The sequence below is a fragment of the Malania oleifera genome, chromosome 11 (genome assembly GCF_029873635.1).
Source record: "Malania oleifera isolate guangnan ecotype guangnan chromosome 11, ASM2987363v1, whole genome shotgun sequence".
NCBI classification, from domain to species: Eukaryota; Viridiplantae; Streptophyta; class Magnoliopsida; order Santalales; family Ximeniaceae; genus Malania; species Malania oleifera.
This window is the reverse complement of record NC_080427.1, coordinates 49,012,655-49,031,728: the sequence shown is the minus strand read 5'-3', so window position 1 is coordinate 49,031,728 and position 19,074 is coordinate 49,012,655. Positions and strand designations below refer to the sequence as shown.

The following is a 19,074-nucleotide window of genomic DNA, read 5'->3' as shown; positions in this document are numbered from 1 at the left end:
ATCGTTCGCCGGATTGACGATCTGAGGTCACCACAACGCTCTTGGGGAAGTTCTCTTCAAGTTTTCCGGAGTAGATCGTCAGTGGGATGGAGTTGGATTTCATCCCAGATTCAGGGTAAGGTCTTTTAAGCAAAATTTGACTTTCCAACAGCTGTAGGAAACGCAGTAGACGTAAAAATAGTGATCTTTTGTTCTGAAATATATGGTTTTCAAGGTGTTGAGTGGAGAACCCACGGGTATAGGACCCGTTATAGTAGGGAATTTTTTGCAGGAATCAGGTAAGGAAAATATGTTATGTTAGGCAATTCTAGCATGTTTTTGTTGGCATGAGTCCCACAATTAGCCAGTTATGGAAATCTTAGATTTAGGAATTCCTTCATTCAAGGGTCAAACATGATTGTAGTCGTAAATATTGTACAGACATAGAATAGCTTCCTAAAATAGTTTCTTGTATCTCTATATCTTGTACTCAATTTTATGGAAATGGATGAATGAAAGTTATGTTTGACAGTGTTCAGTATAAATTATACATTTTTATCAGATTATTATTCACATCAGAAATTTATACAATTTATAAAGTATGTTTAATATGTTTTAAATTACTGTGTGATTTGGGAATATAGATATAGTACAAAAACATATTTTACAGTATTTTTCAGAGTTATGTTATACAGAATATACGGACAGTGAATATGTTTTACAGCATTTTTAGAATACCATGATTACACAGTTTTATAGTACCATGACATACAGATTTACAGTTAATCTCAGAAACACAGTTGATATAGATACAGTTTACTACAACGTCATGGTTAATACAGTTATTACATAATCATGGTAAAACAGATAGTTGTATATAGAGATGTATTATATAGTATCAGGCCCTAATGAACCATTACAGATACAGTTTATAGAATACGGCACCATTGCTATATACAGAATAAAGTGCAACCACCTATTTAGATAATACGTGGTAGATAAGTCGATCGTGCCCACGTGTGGACAGGCTCCCCATTAGATATGGGTTGAGGAGGGCCGATCGGACTGATGGAGTATGGTGGTTTATCTTGGTAGGCCAGCCAGTGATAGATCCCACCTACGGCCTGCACAACCCTATCATGAAGGGTTAAATCATGACATACAGTTATCCATCCAGGGATGTTTTCAGTTATTATTATGTATGTACAGTTTCACAAAAATAGGGAATATACTTATATATATTAAAAGTATTATGTATAGAAACCTAAAATATAGATATGTTAAGCAACATGGAAGAAGGTGGTGGTTTATATTACTTGTACTACATTTACAGATTCAGTTATACATAATTATATAAAAACAGATTTTCATAGTATTGTAACTCATTTGCCACACACTAGTAATAACATATTTCGTCTTACTGAGTGTCTTCTCATCCCATTAAATTAATATTTTTTAGGTGATCCAACTATGCGAGCAGATCAGGCTCGCAGGTAGTAGAGTGAGTATTTTTGGGAGTATTTCTGTATAGCCCTAGCCCAGTTGAGGATATTTTGGGAAACAATCATATATGTATAATTTGGAAACATTGTAACTCTCTGGTATTGTACATATTTATATATGGTGGTGGTTGTGTGATTTTAACTTCTTGCTACTTAGGTGGATGACTAATTTTATATAGGAAGGTATCAGAAAAATGGAATTTCACAATAATTATTAAAAAAAAACCCCGTTAATATAGCAGGTTGTTACATATATGATTTTTCTGAGTGTTATTAAAGTATGATTTTATTATTTAAATGCGTGACATGAGATTATTTCATATTATTGTATAAATTAAACCTGTTGTGATATTGTTGAGAGTAATGTGAAATATGTTTATGAATATAGTACCATGGTATTGTGAAGTTGCATATTTGGGGAATCTGTTTGGTGGTATCTAGGCAAAGGGGGGCGGCTATACGTAACGCCTTGATCCTTGGAGTAGTCTGAGGGCTTGCTGAATTGGGGTAGGGAGTAGAATGCGCCTCAATGTCAGTGAGTGCCTGGATATGCACCAAATGTGGTCACCGAAGGATATAATGCTTTACATGTAAACAGGGTCCAGAAAATTGAGAAGATAGTTTTAAAGGTTTAATATGTAAACATGAACCACATTATAGAAGGTTATTTATATGATACAAATATTGTATGTTATTTATATGTGATACACAGAAACTTATTTGTCACACACTGATAATAATTTATTCCATCCTTACTGAGAAGTATCTCACCTTATTCATATATAATTTTTTTTTTCAAATGTCATGAGGAGTATGACTGTAATCAGAGTGTGCAGTGGAAACATGGGTGGGATTGAAGGTCTAGTTCAAAATTGTTAAGTATTTTATTTATATTTTTTATGACTTCAGAATCTTATTATTGTATTAGGATTTTTATTATAATAAAGGTTAATTTTTATTGTTTTGGTAATTGTTATGGAGGTCTTCCGCTGTATAATTATTTGACATCAGAGAATTTTTTTAAAATAACATTCCGAAACCTAGTTTCGAGTTCAGAGCATTACAATTACAATAATAATAATAATAATAATAACAATAACGCACGAATCCATATAAGTCTAAAAATTCTCATAGAAAAAACCTATATTTAAAATGTGAGCTCGTAGTATATGAAATTTATAACAGATATGCTCATATTTGTTAAGAAATGTGAGTCCTACTAATACTATATATATATTACAAATATGTTGTAGTTGCATATAGAAATATTAAAACCTTAGAATAGGATTATTGTATTCTAAATCCTTTGCATTGCCCCATTTTCAGACAATTTTTTATTTTATTTTAAAAAATTCATAGTTCTACCTGCATATCTCATCACGAGCGATTAGTCAAAAGATAGAATTGGATATGTCTATCTCTACTCTGCCCTGGTAGTAGCTAGGAGCTAGATATGATTTTCCTATTCAAACTCCATTTAATATATACAGTGTGGGTAGGCTTTTTTTTTTTTATATAAAAAAATTATATTTATTTTGAGAAAACTAATTGTAAAGAAAATAATAAAGAGTTTGAAAGCAGGTTTTCAAATTTGTTTTTAAATAAAATAGTTATAAAAAATTATAAGGGTATTTTAGGTAGAAATTTGAAAGTTAATCACTTTCCCAAAAAAAAGACACAAAAATAAAATCTCTTTTATGATATCCCAACATGTGATTCATAACTTTGAGCCTTCCAAGTGTAAACCTTTTTAATACTGAGATCCAAAGTATTACAAACGCAACAAAGCCAACAAGTGAAAGAAAGAAAAATGAAAAATCAAAGAACAAGTAAGTTAGAGAACACAAAAATTTACGAGATTATACTTAGCAATAATTATGACATGAATGTCATAACCGCTTCACCTTTACGCTTCTCACATTCAATAATACTATATTTTTTTTTAATTTTTTTTTAAAAGAAGGGCGGCACCTTCATTTATTTATTGATAAACCCTCACTTTTGGTGGAGGAATACCGTGGTTACAAGATAATCAAAGGGAGAAATAAAAAACAAAATTTTAAAGGCCTCCCAAATAATAACACCAACATCCAACCAAAACAGGAATACAAGTCCAATAAAAAACAAAACAAAACAAGGATAAATAACACGCAACAAAATAAACAAAAGATAAACAACATAAAGTATAGACCAAAATCAACAGGAAATCAGTTAAACATACCTCATATAAGTCGTACTCATTTTTTCCAATTTATACAACCCATTGATAATTCTAGGGAGTTGACTACTATTTGTAAGCAACCTATTCCTCCCCCTATCACCTTGACGAGCCAAGACATCTGCCACTTTATTTCCTTCTCTATACCAATGCTTTATCGAAAAGTCTACATTCAATATTACTATACTTTAGCAGTAGGGGTGGCAAAAAGAATCAAAACCCGACGGTGACCCGTGACCGGTTCATTTAAACCAGGTTTGTGTTTAGTACAAGTTGACCCGTTTATCTTACTATATATAAAATAAAACCTAACCGGCTAACCCTACCCTCTATCTCAAGGCCTCACAATGAGAAGCCTCAATCCCTGCTACCTAGACACCCAGATCTCATAATTCTCACCCAGTACGCAGGCATGCAGCCGTTAGCTCGTCACAAGCTTGCAACGCTAGTACCCCCCACGCGACCATGCCACTTTGCAAGTGCAGACGCAATCAGCAATATCTTCTCAATTCTCGGTTTCTCGTGCTCGACAATGGCAAAATAAAACCTAACCCTATCCTCTCCCTACTACCCAGACACCTAGATCTCATGATTCTCACCCAGCATGCAGTCGTCGGCCCATCGCAGTGACAGTACCCCCCACGCCACATTTTATGTTTTTTTATTTAGATATTAATAAATAAAATGAAGGAGCATTTTATTTTATATATATATATATATATATATATCTTTTTATATGAAATGTTTAAAAATTTTAAAAATAAATAACTTATTTTTTTAAATGGGTAACTCGTTTATAACTTGTTTATTAAATGGACAAATTTGAATTTGTATATTAGTCACCCATTAATAAACGAGTTAACTCGAACCGAACCCAGTTCCTTAATCCATTTTATCAGCTCTATCTAGTAGTGAATAAGACATATTTTCATATAAAAATCTAAGGCAAATCGTACCCAAATTAGTGTTGATGTAATATTCCATGTACTAGAAATCAAACTCCATATACAGTGTATAAAACGCTGTATAATTTTCTTTTTACTCTGTTTCGATTTATTGTGTTTGCGCGCCACACACAAGCCTAGCGTAAGAAGTGTTTTACTATAATAATAATAATAATTATTATTATTATTATTATTATTGGTGGGGATTCGGATCTCAGTTCGTGGAATTTTCTTGGGTGAACCGTGATTCCAGCTCGTTCATTCCCAATTTATTTATTATTATTTTATCTGGTTGGTTCAGTCCTGGATGATGAGAAGGGAGAGGGAAGACTTCCCGAAGTCAAATACAACCAAAAAACGTCACTATCAAGCGCCAGTATTCCATTCCTATTCTCATTTCTCTTTAAATACATACCCTAATTTGCTTTTATTTTCTCTCTCACCTCTATCTTCTCCCCCCTCCCCTCCCCTCCCCTCCCCTCCCCTGCTTCCTGTTCTTCTTCCTCCCCTGCTTTTTTCCCTCTGCTCAACGTCTCTGCTTCGCTGCTCTGTTCTGCGGCCATGGGAACCCAAGTCCCAGCTGATGACTACAAAAACAATGTAACTCCTCTCTCTCTCTCTCTCTCTCTCTCTGAAATTTAATTGACTTCGTTTAGTTTCTTGGGCTCTGCAAAACTCTAGGTTTTTGAGTTTCATGGTTAGAGCAACTTTCTAGGCTCTCTGTTTGTTTAGCAGGAAAGAAGGATAGGAAGAAAGAAAATTTAGGAAATTTGCACCCCATTTTTGCATTTATATATATATCTTTATGTGTGTGTGTGTGTTAGATTCCTAAAAGCATTGGGATTCCAAAGTTGACCCAGATCGTTAAAATCGAATTTTTTTTCAATTATTTAATGTCTTCAAAAAGGAAAAGGGAAAAGGAGAAAAGAAAGGGACCTCCAATCTTATTTTCTTTAATTTTCTCAGTACCCCATCTGTTTTCTTAACTTATTCTCTCAAATTTTCAGAGGTGTTTTCTTTTCTTTTCTTCTGTTTGGCAGTGATGTTACACCGAATAGAACCCAAAAAGAAAATTCAGCAAATCTTTCGAGTTTCATTTGATTTATCAGTACTTGTTTCTTAATAATTGTTTGAAATGTAGACCCTACAAATGCGTTTGTTTGAAAAGTCTATACAAATGTGTGTTGAAAACTTGGTTTTTGTATTTTTATATTTTTAGCATGTTGAAAAGACAATTATCTTCTCACCCCAACTAAAGTGAAAAAAACTACACTCTGTTTAAAGAAAATATAAATAATTTTATAAATTTTAAAAGGGCGAAATACACTATTTATTGATGAATTTTTAATATTTTTGTAATCAAATTTAGAAAAAAAATTATAATAAAAATGAAAAATTGTAAAAATATTTACTAACAAAAAATGATTTTAATCCTTTTTATTCTTAATTTGTTGGACATGTGGTTGGTCTCAGGCCAACTTGTCAATGAGAGTTTTCGTGTAGACAGGACATGCGTGATTAGACATGTTTGTCAGAATAATTATATTAGGGTTTTTTTTACAAAGGGTGACAATATTTTAAGTGCTTAAAAAATTAGTTTGGAGTTTTGAGATTTACGATTTTTATTTAAAATTATATCTTAATATTTAAGTAAAAAATGATAGAGGGTTAAATCCATTATTTTGATAGATCGGTTCAGGTATTCAAAAGATTCCGGACCACAGCCTCAAAAAGATGAAAATAAAAATTAAGCCTTTCATTTGAAATATTTAGAATCCTAATTTTAAATATGAGTTGGGAAAAAATCACAAGCCTAATTTTCAAGTTTATAAATAATTTAATAATTTTATCATAATAATATCAAAATATATTTATAATAAATTAAATGCAATTTTTTATAGTATTTATTATTTCAATAGGAAAATAAAAATATTTTTGTAAAATAGTAATCTTATTTTTGAAAATATGACACTTTAAAAAATAAACTAAAAAACACAAACAGCTCCTTCCTTGGTATTAGTAATTTAAATTTTGAAGTCATGCAGGGGATTTGCCCCTGGAAAGCGAAACACGAAACCTATCGCCGAAAAGGACAGGTAGTACCGAAAAGTTGGGCGTGCCGACCCCGGTACCAGGATTCATCTATGTGAATTGTCAAAAATACCCCTCTTTTCATAGTCATATATTTTTACTGCACCCAGGACTGTTTTGGCAATTTGCATTCTCTCTCTCTCTCTCTCTCTTACAATACCCTCTAAAAGAACAAAATATTTAAAATTCCAAACTGCTCAGTACTCCCCAAACTTAACTTCTATCTTTACTTTAGAAATAAAAAATGATTTATTAAATACCGACAATTGAGTAGTAATTAATTAAATAAAAAATAATGAATGGTGGGGATGTGCAGACGGACGCGGAAAGAGCGAAGGCGAAGGCAATAGACGAGTGGCTGCCCATAACATCATCAAGGAATGCAAAGTGGTGGTACGCCGCCTTCCACAATGTCACCGCCATGGTCGGCGCCGGCGTCCTCAGCCTCCCCTACGCCATGTCTGAGCTTGGCTGGTATATATCATTTCTTCTACTCGCACATTTCAATATTTAAAATGCATTCAGTCCTGCAAGATATCAGCTCTAAAATTATTATAAACTCAAGTGAAGATTAATTTAAAATCTTCGACATATTTTCTGATTTTTCAAAATCAGGGGACCAGGGATTTGCATTCTGGTGCTTTCATGGATCATCACTCTGTACACACTATGGCAAATGGTGGAGATGCATGAGATGGTTCCAGGGAAGAGGTTTGATAGATACCATGAGCTGGGTCAGCATGCATTTGGTGAGAAGCTTGGCCTGTGGATTGTGGTGCCCCAACAGCTCATTGTTGAGGTGGGTGTCAACGTTGTGTACATGGTCACTGGAGGCAAGTCCCTGAAGAAGTTTCATGACACAGTCTGCCCAGACTGCAAATCCATCAAGCTCACCTTCTTCATCATGATCTTTGCCTCCGCTCACTTCATCCTCTCCCACCTCCCCAACTTCAACTCCATCTCCGGCGTCTCTTTGGCGGCAGCAGTCATGTCCTTGAGGTAATTGTTCATTTGTTTGTATCCTTCAGTCCTGTACCAATTGATTAGGTCGGTCACTTGGCACATTTGGATCATTTTGTTCAAAAAAACACTGAAATGCATTTGGATGATCTGGAGTGTTTTGCCTCTTTTTTTTTTTTTTTTTTTCCAAATATGTTTCTGAAATGGGTGCATAACTTGGAAGTGGGCTAGGTAGGCTTGTTGAGGATCTTCTTTGTTTCCGTTTTGATTGTTTTTTGGAAACAGAATGCTAAAATGGTTCCAAATGCTACTTCCAGTAGCCTACTACTGCTACTATACTAGTATTGACTAAAATCAACAAAGAGTGTTTTCAGTACAAAGAATCAATCTTGAAGAAAGCTTCACAATCACAGTTAGAAACAGGAAAAAGACAACTTCACATAATGAAGTTTGGAGTTGTTTAGTAAGAATAACATGTCTGATTTTTCTACTGTCATACAGCTATTCTACCATTGCTTGGGGTGCTTCTGTGGATAAGGGAGTTCAGCAAGATGTGGACTATGGCTACAAAGCTACAACCACAGCAGGAACAGTCTTCAACTTCTTCAGTGCCTTGGGGGATGTAGCCTTTGCCTATGCAGGCCACAATGTCGTGCTGGAAATCCAAGCAACCATCCCTTCTACTCCTGAGAAGCCATCCAAGGGACCGATGTGGAAAGGAGTGATAGTTGCCTATATAGTCGTCGCTCTGTGCTACTTCCCGGTTGCACTAGTTGGGTACTATGTGTTTGGGAATGCAGTCGAAGATAACATCCTCTTGTCACTGGAAAAACCTGCTTGGCTTATCGCCATGGCTAACATGTTTGTCGTCATTCATGTTATTGGAAGCTATCAGGTGGGGTTTCTTAGTTTTCTCTGATTCGGGTTCTGATTTTCCCCAATGTTGCAGTTAATTTCTGTAGTATGGTGTGTTTATGATTTTGCATCTGTGCAGATTTATGCTATGCCAGTGTTTGACATGATAGAAACTGTATTGGTGAAAAAGTTGAATTTCAAGCCCAGCAGATTTCTTCGATTTGTCACGCGAAATATCTATGTGGGTATGTATATTCTCCAGCTTCAACCAATTATGTGCATAAAACCAGGTCATGAAACTAAGCAGGAAATGCTTCTGCACGATAGAGTTTAACTGATCTTACTTGTCTTGCAGCAATCACCATGTTTATTGGCATTACCTTTCCCTTCTTTGGTGGGCTTCTTTCATTCTTTGGAGGCTTTGCCTTTGCCCCGACAACATACTTCGTAAGCCACAACTAGATTTTCTTTCTATCATTACAGTTTTTTACCCACAGTTTCTTATGCTTGCTCTTGTTTATCTTTCTTCAGCTTCCTTGCATCATGTGGCTTGCCATTTTCAAACCAAAGAGATACGGTTTATCTTGGTGGACAAACTGGGTATGTTCAACTTGAATAACATCTAACTGTTATTGCCTTTTTTTTTTATTTTTTTTAAATTTCCAAACTGACCGACATGAATTGTCTGCATAAATTTCAGATTTGCATCATACTTGGCGTTCTATTGATGATTATAGCACCTATTGGGGGACTAAGGCAGATCATAATTCAAGCAAAGACCTACAAATTCTATTCTTAAGGTTGTCCTCCACACCCAGAAGAAGCATGTTGCAGTGAATGCCAAAAGAGAGAAAAATACTATGAAGAAGATGGAAAGGAAATACTAACAGAAGGAAAGATAAGGATGAAGATGATGATATTATTGCAGAAATGACTGAAAAACAGTTGGTTGATTCATATAGCAATCAACAGGGCATCAAGAGGTCACCTTGCAAACAACAAAGGAAATTACTTCACCGTTTCCCTCATTTAAATTGGTCATCTGTGAATGCATATATGTATCAGTCTTCTCCTCTTCCTGTTCTTAGCATATGTGAAATGGTAGTGTGGATTTTAGTTCTTCCTAATACTGAAAATGATACAGATGACATTCGTTTTACTATTATTTTTTCTTCTCACTTCTTGCTTTGATTTGTTTTGTTTACGTTGTATGTGTGTGCAGCCTTTTTTTTTTTTTTTGGTGTGTGAAAGCCCTTATAAGAATGTTAGATTAAACTTCAGCATTGCATATCAATCTGAGGAGAGAAGATCCTCAGGTTTTTGTCATTGTTCAAAGATCAGTGATCCTAATTCTTCTGTCTCATTCTATATATACTCATCTTTCTGTTTGGCTTATAATGGTTCTTACACGACCCACAAAAATATGTGAATTTTGAAAATTTGCTCCTTCAACCTGAGACATAACAAGATTCTTGCGTATAGATCTAACCACTTTCACAATGAAATCATCGTCAAACTAGATATCCAAATTTGACATGGACCTTGCCACCAGACTGCTAAATCCACATTTCATGCCTCAACCAAGAATCATATTTAGAGGGCGTATAGAAGTTTTAACTTTGCTTCAGAGCTAATGGAAAGCATATAAAGATCATGGCTTAGTAGGATCAGGGATTTTGTTCAAGAAAAAAGGAGGAAAAAAAAAATAATTAATTTTTCACTTAGTTCCCTTGATATAAAAAGCTATTAGGTATGAATATTAGGTATGAACATTTTGCTCTTGTTTGTTTAAAAGTTAAGAAAAATGTAAGGTCAATGGCGTGTAATACAAATTTTCCATCAATTTATTATATAAAAAGTGATTTTTTTTTTTTTTTTTAAATTTTCCTGGGTTAAATTGCATTACAACGAAGCGATTCAGTGTGCAAATTTCCATTTCTTGAGAGAATTAATCATGGCGAAGGAGAAATTTTGAAGTAACTGGAGCACTCAATTGGGGAAAAAAATTCCCAGGAAAAGACTTCATCCAAATGCTGAGAATAGTCAACACCTTTGCTCCTCTCAATTCCCTCAATAGCCACTTTCTTTTTAATTAAAAAAAAATAATTGTCCAAGCATGGAATCTGTCATTTTCCAGACAAACATGATTCAAGTTTTAACCTTATAAGGCATTTTTTATAAGGAAAAACTATAGAGTGAGCAAGGTAAAGAACACCTTACAAACATTAAGATCGTCATATTTGATATTAGAACGATGAGAGTCATGAGAATGTCGGAAGAATGAGCATATCACAATCCCCCGTTAAGCACATATTAGGGACATCTTAGGTTTCAATTTCATGGGATTAAAACAAATAATGCTCCACAATTTTTTTACTTTTTACTCATTTCCTTCATAATAGGAAATGTGTTGGTAAAAAAACTGCAATTCAAAACCTCCATTGGCCTGTTTAGAACTCAACAAATATTAAGGAAAAAATATATATATCAACAAGTCCTTATTTTCACGTTTGATTATTGAGAAAAATAAAAAAAGACGTATCAAATCTATAAACAAACTTTTAATTTTACGCATCATTAATATTTAGCCTTTCCTAATTTTTAGTAATATTAAAATAAACTTCCATTTTAGATAGTATTTATTATAGGAGGAAAATATAAAGAAAAAAAATAAGTTTTCTCCTTATTTTTCTTTCCTTTCTATTCCCCACATAAAATTCTTGATCTGAACGGATCCATAAGTTTCACTTTATTTATTTTTCACGCAATATGCAAGTCGATTTTCCATGGTCATTTCCACCATCTTTCTTTCTTGGGTGGTATCTTGGGTTTTAAGAGAATTGCTTTGCCCCAAGACAATATACACTTGCAAATGTGTAAACTCACTCTATCTCTCTATTATTTCAACTACAACATGATAAAGATATTTCTAGCTGATATTTCAGTCCATTCATACAAGCAACTTGAAAGGAAATTAGAGATCATAAATCCAAAGCTCATCTCTCGTCTTTACTCCCACAAACGAACCAAGCCACTTGGAAACTTAACTCTATGGAAGCTTGATAAGGTCCTCATTATATAATTGAGCAATTCTAAGCTCAATTGCTCGCTTGTGTAACAAACGAGTTGAACTTGAACATGAAGAGAATCGGCTTGTGAATGGTTGGATTACAAGCTTAGCTAGGCTCGTTTAATGGGCTTGGATTAGACTCATTTATGGCTCGTTCGAATTAAGATTGATATATCAGTGTTTTGAAAGGCATTTGTGAGGCGCGCCTCAAGATGCTTTTTGAGCATAAAATGCCCTAAGGCATAACTTGAAAGGCATAAATCCTGAAATTTGTATGCCTCAAGGGAGAATGCATATGCCTCAGGACAAAAGGCACGCCTTTTATGCCTCATATGGGAAGGCGTGCACCTATTGGGAATAGCCTGATTTAAAATATTAAAAAAAAAAGTAAACAAAACTGATAAGGCTTTGACAAGTGTTGAAACCCCCCTGTCTCGACGAAGTTTCTTTCTTCCAAGCTTTTGTCTCTCTCCGACGACTCCTCTAGCTTCTCGTCTCTCCCCGACGAGTCGACGATCCCTTCCGATGTCTCGTCTCTCTCCGACAACCCCTTTAGACCTCTCATCACTTTCCAAGCTTGCATCTGGCTTCAAAGACTCCTCCAGCTTCTCATCTCTCTCCGCCGAGTCGATGACCCCTTCCAACCTCTCATCTGTCTCCAATGACCCCTTCCGACATCTCGTCCATCTCTGACGACCCATTCAAACCTCTCGTCTCTCTCCAATGACCATTTACAGCCTCTTGTCTCTCTCCGCGACCCCTATAGCCTCTCTGCTTCGAGATCTCTTCTCAATCTAAGGTCTTTCCTCAAACTAATTTGAGTATTCAACTCTCTCTCTCTCCAGTGTTGTTCGTAGCAGACTCCCAGGAGACTCTCTGCCAATGTCTCCAAAACTCATTGTTTGAGTTTGTTAGCTAGAATTGGCCTATATGATATTTTAAAATTATGTTTTTATTTTTTTTCTCCATTATTCTAATTTTTTTTTCTTATTTTAATACTATATATAAATTTATTTTATTTATTAATTATTTAAAAAAAAATACAATCCCAAAATGCTTAGGCCTCAACGCCTTAAGGGTTACGCCTTGCCTCGCGGAGGTTAAAATGCCTCACCTTACACCTTCGTCTTTTAAAACATTGTGAAGATTGTCTGAGCATGGGTTTCCTTAGCCCAAACTCCATAATTTGAATATAGTAGTAAGGCAAATGCCCAAAGCCAATAAGCTAGTGGAGAGGCTTTAAACCGAGAAAAAAACCCTAGGGCAGTATTAGTACGAGTCCTTTTCACCTTTTGCCTAACAAAATTATAGACGCCTCTCGCCTATTACATTGAGAGACTCCAAAAGAATCAAAAATATTCATGAGCATCTCAGTAGCTTGACTTGACAAGAGATAGTGAGCTCATCCATTTGCATAAATGAACCAACTTAAGCAAGTATATTCAAGCTCAATTTGAGCTCAACTAGAGTACAATAAAGCTCACTCGGCTTGGTTTGGCTTAAGCTCGTTTGCAGCCCTATCAAACTACCAAATCCCCCAAAAAAAATAAAAAATAAAAAAACAAGAAAAAAAAAAGATACTGGAAAACCATCTCTACCATGGGAAGGGGGGGAGGGGTTAACAAGTTGGTGATCCCAGGGAAAAGCACATTAGAATGAACTAATGAACCATAAGGACATGAGAAATCTGAAGGTCAGTAGGATTCTACAATATACCAAAACCACAATGTTTTTTTAAACAATTACCACCAAAGTCTTATTTCAGGCAAGAATTGACAAATATAACTACAGAAGAAAAGAATAGAACAGAAAGATCAAAAGACAACCCTAATGCACGTTTTTCTCAAAACCCCATATAGCCCAGCCGAAACTAGAAGTACATCCTCTGATAAATCATAATCATTTTCAGTAAAAAATATCAGCCAGCTTGAGTTAACTGAAAACATGTCTCAACCATTGCCTTTATGAACAAAATCACCGTTGAAAAAATCACCCACCAATAACGCTAATGAGTTGAGTTGACCAGGAATATTTTAGATAATGCAATGTCCTGACCAACAAGGAAAAACCTTAAAACTTAGAAAATCTTATGCTCTAGGAAGTAGGAACTCTGCCCCAGCTCTAATGTAGAATATTTTTAGTGCACATCTAAACACATAAAGAAGTAAAATCTTCTGATATTTGCTCTTGCACTTGCAAAAGGTACAACAGAACAACAAATACTGCCAATACTCTTTTAGAAGTTATTTGGTTTCTACAATGCATGCAACTCTATGAGTTTCTTACACTAATAATTTGAACTTATCATATTGTTTTGCTAAGTGGAAAGGAATTGATATTTCATAAATTTACCAATGAATCGATAAACCCTGTCAGCGCGGTTAGCCCAATCTGAACAAAAAAGATAAGAGGTCCCAAAAGTCATGACTACAACATTTGAGAGGCAAGGAAATTTACATAAAAGTTAATACACGGTTCAGACCCTGCCCAGTCCTATTTTCACATATGCCTTTCTGGTTGGCCAATATAATGTAAATCTTTACGCAAAGAGATGACCAGGTTATTTAGTTTGAGACATTTTTCTCTTGACATTTAGAAGAAGTCATCCCAATCACAATCACATCATAACTTTGAACCATAAACAAAGCACTGAAAGCCAACCAGGAAGAAATGGGATTGAAGAATTCATCAATTTTTTCCCAATAAAATTACAATAAACAGATGCAATAAAACAATAGCAGAGCACATGCATCTTCTTCCACCCTAACTTGTTTTAAATTTTTCAAGTTTTCTCTCTTTGTACAACAGCACCCAAAGGTTTGAAACCCATAGCAGGCTAACAGGAATGAACGTCACCACCAAAAACATCCAAGAAATCCAAACCCATTTCGGAATCACCCCATCCACAATCCCGCTAATGTAAGACGCTCCCATCTTGTACGCAAAAAATGGTGCAGCAAACCCTCTAACAATGGAATAGAAAGTATAAAAGGGAGGTGACAAGAAATCATACACTTTCTTCGCCAGCAAGTCGTCGCCTTTGCGAACACCCGCCAGAGTCCACATGTTCTGGCAGAAGCTGGTGACCTCCGCCATGGCCAGGAGGACGCAGATCGCGAACGCGCCGTGGGCGGCGACGTACTTGCAGGTGAGGAAGGCAAAGAGCGTGGCCAAGTGGTGGCCGATGAAGAGCACGTCGCTGGGGAAGAAGACGAAGTAGTGCAGAAGGTCCGTGAGGAAGTAAGCGACGCTGTAGTCGATGACCCTGTTCTGGGTCTCCGTGTTCGGCGACGCGAAGCCTCGCCGGCCGTCGCTGAGGATGGCGTACGCCGCCAGGAAGACGGCAGGCGTCCCGTGAAACAGGGAGATGAAGCAGCTCGAGGCCTCGGGGCGCTGCTTGGGGCTCCAATGGCGGAACACGATGAAGTAGCCGATTAAGTAGATGAGGATGAACATGGTCAGGAATACGGGGAGCGTTGAGACGGATTGGAAAAGGGTTTGGATTTGGGTTTCTTCCATTGAAGCTTAATTGGGCTAAAACTTTAGGAATTTCTGAAGTAAGGGTTGGGAACCTAGAAAATTCAGTTAAAAACAACTTTAGGGTTTTGCAGGTGAGAGGAAGAAGGAGACGGCTACGGCGGCAGAACTGGGAGATCTGATCTGATACCCAATACCCTATACCCAGATGGGGATTCAAAGAGTACGAGTTCTTATACGGATGTAATGCACAAATTGCGTGGAGATTGGACTGGGAGAATGTGAAGATTAGGAAATTGGAGTAGGTATTAGAGTAGATTCAGGACACGCTTGGCAAAAGGAATTTGGGTAGATTTAGGACTCTCTGCGATTGAATTGAAGGAGCACAGTGCTTGTTCTTCCTGTTAGAAAGAAAGTTGATGGTGGATTCATTTCATGATTGCAAATTCAAAGTGAAGGTAAGAACTTTTCAAAATACTTCGAAGTCAAATGGGGCAGCTCTAATTGGATGAAATTGGATTCTTGCAAATTGCAAGTGTTCTTTACTTGTGGTTAAAAAATCTTCTTCAGATTTTAATAATATATATATATTTTTTATTATATAGAAACTTCAACCATCAACAAGCAGACCCTGGTGCGGCACCAAACCTACGGATTAACATCCCCCTAGGTCTCGCTGATCAGGTAAAATCCAAAAGACGGACACGACTTCCATGCATCAATTGGATATTCAACCAATCCGACCCCCGGGACACATCTTCATTACCATATACGGTCTCCGCTAACTCACAGAGAACTCTCATCATCCACAGTCATCGCTGGCTCATGGAGTAAATTCTCACCATCCACAGGTATCAGTGGTTCCATGAATGTATTTACCTGAAATTAAATTTTCGATGTTCGTTTTTACGTGCTGATGCCTTTCCACCGCTCCATGCCCGTGGGGGCATATTTGTATTTATTTTACATACAATTGTTGATAATTAAAAAATAGATTATTATATGATAGCATCATGTGCAAAAACTTTAAATGACAACTTTGCCCTTATATAATTTGTAATGTTTTTACAAAATAAAAATACGAAACTAGTGAGAAAAAATGAATTTCCTTTAATAAATCTGCTGAAAAGAAAAAAAAAATTTTGAATTTAACAGTTGCAAAAATATAACTTGAGTTATTAGAAAAATATGACATATTCAACGCCAGTGAAGTATTTGTTAAACTTGACTTGATCAATAATCCGCACACCAATTGCATTCACATAAAATATGTTGGCAAGTTAGAGTCCACAAAAGATGCACATTAGATTTACTTATTTTTTCAAGTTGTAAAGCTTCCAAAAAATTTGATTTAAGAATTATATAGTGCATCGTAAATTCTTACTTCCAAGCTAAATTGAAGTCTTATTGAATTGCTTTCAACTCCGCCATCATATTAGTAACTACCTAAACTAAATTAGAAAAAACAATTACTCATACCAATATGATCCATAATAAAAATAACCAATTTTAACTTGCCATGAATTGTTTTGAGAGTTATAGCCAACGTTTATCTTCGTGTAAAGATTATAGGAAGATTTTGGTTTAAAGTGCATGTAATAAAACAAGCTTGTATGACAAAGATCAAAAGTGATCGCACCATAATATTGCATGTATCTTTTTATTTGCAATAATTGGAAAAGCACTAAAGAATGTGTTATGTGTTCCTTCTATAAGCAACATTCCGCGTCTTCTAAATTACCCACAACTAATAATTAAGACTATTATTTCAGCAGAAGGAGATTTTCCCTTTAAAGGTGTTGGAAGATTCTCTTTTAACCAAGAATCAAGCATAGAATGAAAATTTCTTGATGGAAGGGCATAAAACAAAAGACAAACCAAATTTTCTTAACCTTCGCAATCCTGAATAAGATGTAAAATAGCTTCTACTCCATTCCTACACCTAACAAAACAATCATAGTCAATTAAATTTGATTCCGCACAATATTAGTTAGTCAAAAGTTGACTGTCATATGAGAGACCAAAAAACGTCTTAAACTTTTGAGGAGTTTGTGCTTCCAAATCCAAAGTTACTCCTTCCCAGTTCGATTTTGGCTGAACGCAAGCTAACAAGTTGTAAGCAAGTTGCAAATCTCATTACTAGTAGATGATCGATAAAATAAATCCTCTATGCATGCCCAATAGGCTAATGTTGTGAATATAACAACATCTTTGAGGTCCAAATGAATCACATAAGAGAGGTTACTCAAACTCTAATTACCTACATTAGAAATAATGTTCCTAACTTTAAAAATTCATTCTCTCTCAAGAATCTCCTCTATATTTTCTAGAAGTTTGATCTCTAACCAAGCATTAAACCATAAGAAAATCTTTTGCCCATCCCCTACTCTGAACCTAAACCCATCATTTGTTAATATTATAATATTATAATTAAATGATAACTTAAAAAAGTAAGGGTATTTTAAGGGAATGAGGAGGAAAAGTCTATTCTCTTAATTAATAATATAGATATATAGTGTAGTTATTAAAAATTGGGGCTTATCATTTTGTCAGATGTATATAATAAATTTTGTTATTGTGCCTTGTTTTTTTTTAAATTAAAGCATGAAACTTAATATACCATCGAAATCTTTCAAATGAGAATCCTACCCTTACATGTTTAAAACTAATCAACGCCCCTAAAAAGTGAAGGTTGTTGGAATTTGTGTATTCCCAAGATGGGGTGAATTGAAATTTTAAAAATTTTTTCCTAAGTTTAACCAGATATCAGTACACAACTTAGGGTTTTTCTAATCATATACCAATTGCGCAGATAATGATGAGTATAAATTAAATCATGCGTAACATTCACAATCTAATCAAAATAACATACATGTGAAGTAAATAAATTGCGGAATTATAAAGTAGACACATGATATGTTATCGAGGTTCGGCCAATACTGCCTACGTCCCCAGCTCAGCTCACAAGTCTGAGAATTACTATTATTGCTCACTTAACGGGTGGAGCGGCACCGTTTACAACGAACTCAAAATCTCAAGAATGACCTCAACCTTTACAAACTTTCCTTACGGGGCAAAGAAGACCCTACCGATTCTTACGAGATAGATCAACACCCCCTCAGGCCACGCCTAGAATACAATCAGTAAGCACAAATTTTGTGTACAAATAAAGATGTTTCTAATACAAGCATATTATGTACCAATACGCACAAGTAATAATTAGTGCACCTCAAGCAGATAAGAACTATAAGCTCAGTGCAAACAATGTGTAATAGCACTTTAGGCAATGTCAATAATCAATCAAGTGCAAGAGTGTATTACCAATCTAATCGTTGAAATAATGTATAGATGTAAATCTCAATAACAATTTAGAGTTTCAAAGATTTTTACTAAAAGTAATCATAATATCTCTAAAAAATATTTTCTCAATATTCAAGCACAAGAGATTCAAAAAATGAGTTTGGGAAAAGATTTTTGCACACTCAACTACACAAGTTAAGGTGTCTTGCAATTCAAATGCCAAGACCCACAAACTTCAAGGTTTCCCACAAAATAGATTTATTAGATTAAATCGGGGGAAAACCTATGCACAACTCTCAATCCAAAAATCAAACAACAATAAGCACAATAAGAGTTTCTAGCAAATGAGAATAAAGTATAATCACTCAAAATACTTTTATTTAATAAAAGGACTAGCAAAGGATGAGTGTTTTTGGCTTTGGGTATGAAGAGGGGCTCTAAAAAATTCAGAGAAAATTTTGGCTAATCAAATCCTTGCTCCTATCTTAATTTTGCAAATGGGCACATATTTATAGATATACTCAAAATTATGACTGTTGGGGACATCAAGGGAATTATTAGAATTGTTTTAATTGAATTTTAAAAAATTAATCATGTTTAACCCCAATTAACCATGGTAAAAATTAGGCCAACTCGAGAAATTCGGTTGACCGAGCCATAGGTTCGGTCGCCCAAACA

At 35.3% G+C, this 19,074-nt stretch overlaps 2 protein-coding genes across 2 annotated transcripts; one reads left to right on the top strand and one right to left on the bottom strand.

The window, feature by feature from the left end:
* Positions 1–4,946: 4,946 nt before the first annotated feature.
* LOC131167824 (lysine histidine transporter 1) lies at positions 4,947–9,714 on the top strand. The gene is made up of 8 exons (XM_058126786.1): positions 4,947–5,243; positions 7,051–7,208; positions 7,350–7,733; positions 8,196–8,589; positions 8,689–8,794; positions 8,905–8,996; positions 9,081–9,149; positions 9,250–9,714. The coding sequence occupies exons 1-8, from the start codon at positions 5,205–5,207 to the stop codon at positions 9,346–9,348; spliced, it is 1,341 nt and encodes a 446-aa protein (XP_057982769.1). The 5' UTR covers positions 4,947–5,204; the 3' UTR covers positions 9,349–9,714.
* A 4,555-nt stretch (positions 9,715–14,269) lies between these two features.
* Positions 14,270–15,628, bottom strand: LOC131167823 (TLC domain-containing protein At5g14285-like). Its single transcript, XM_058126785.1, has one exon. It carries the CDS (start codon positions 15,136–15,138, stop codon positions 14,383–14,385), a length of 756 nt encoding a protein of 251 aa, XP_057982768.1. The 5' UTR covers positions 15,139–15,628; the 3' UTR covers positions 14,270–14,382.
* Between the last annotated feature and the right edge of the window lie 3,446 nt (positions 15,629–19,074).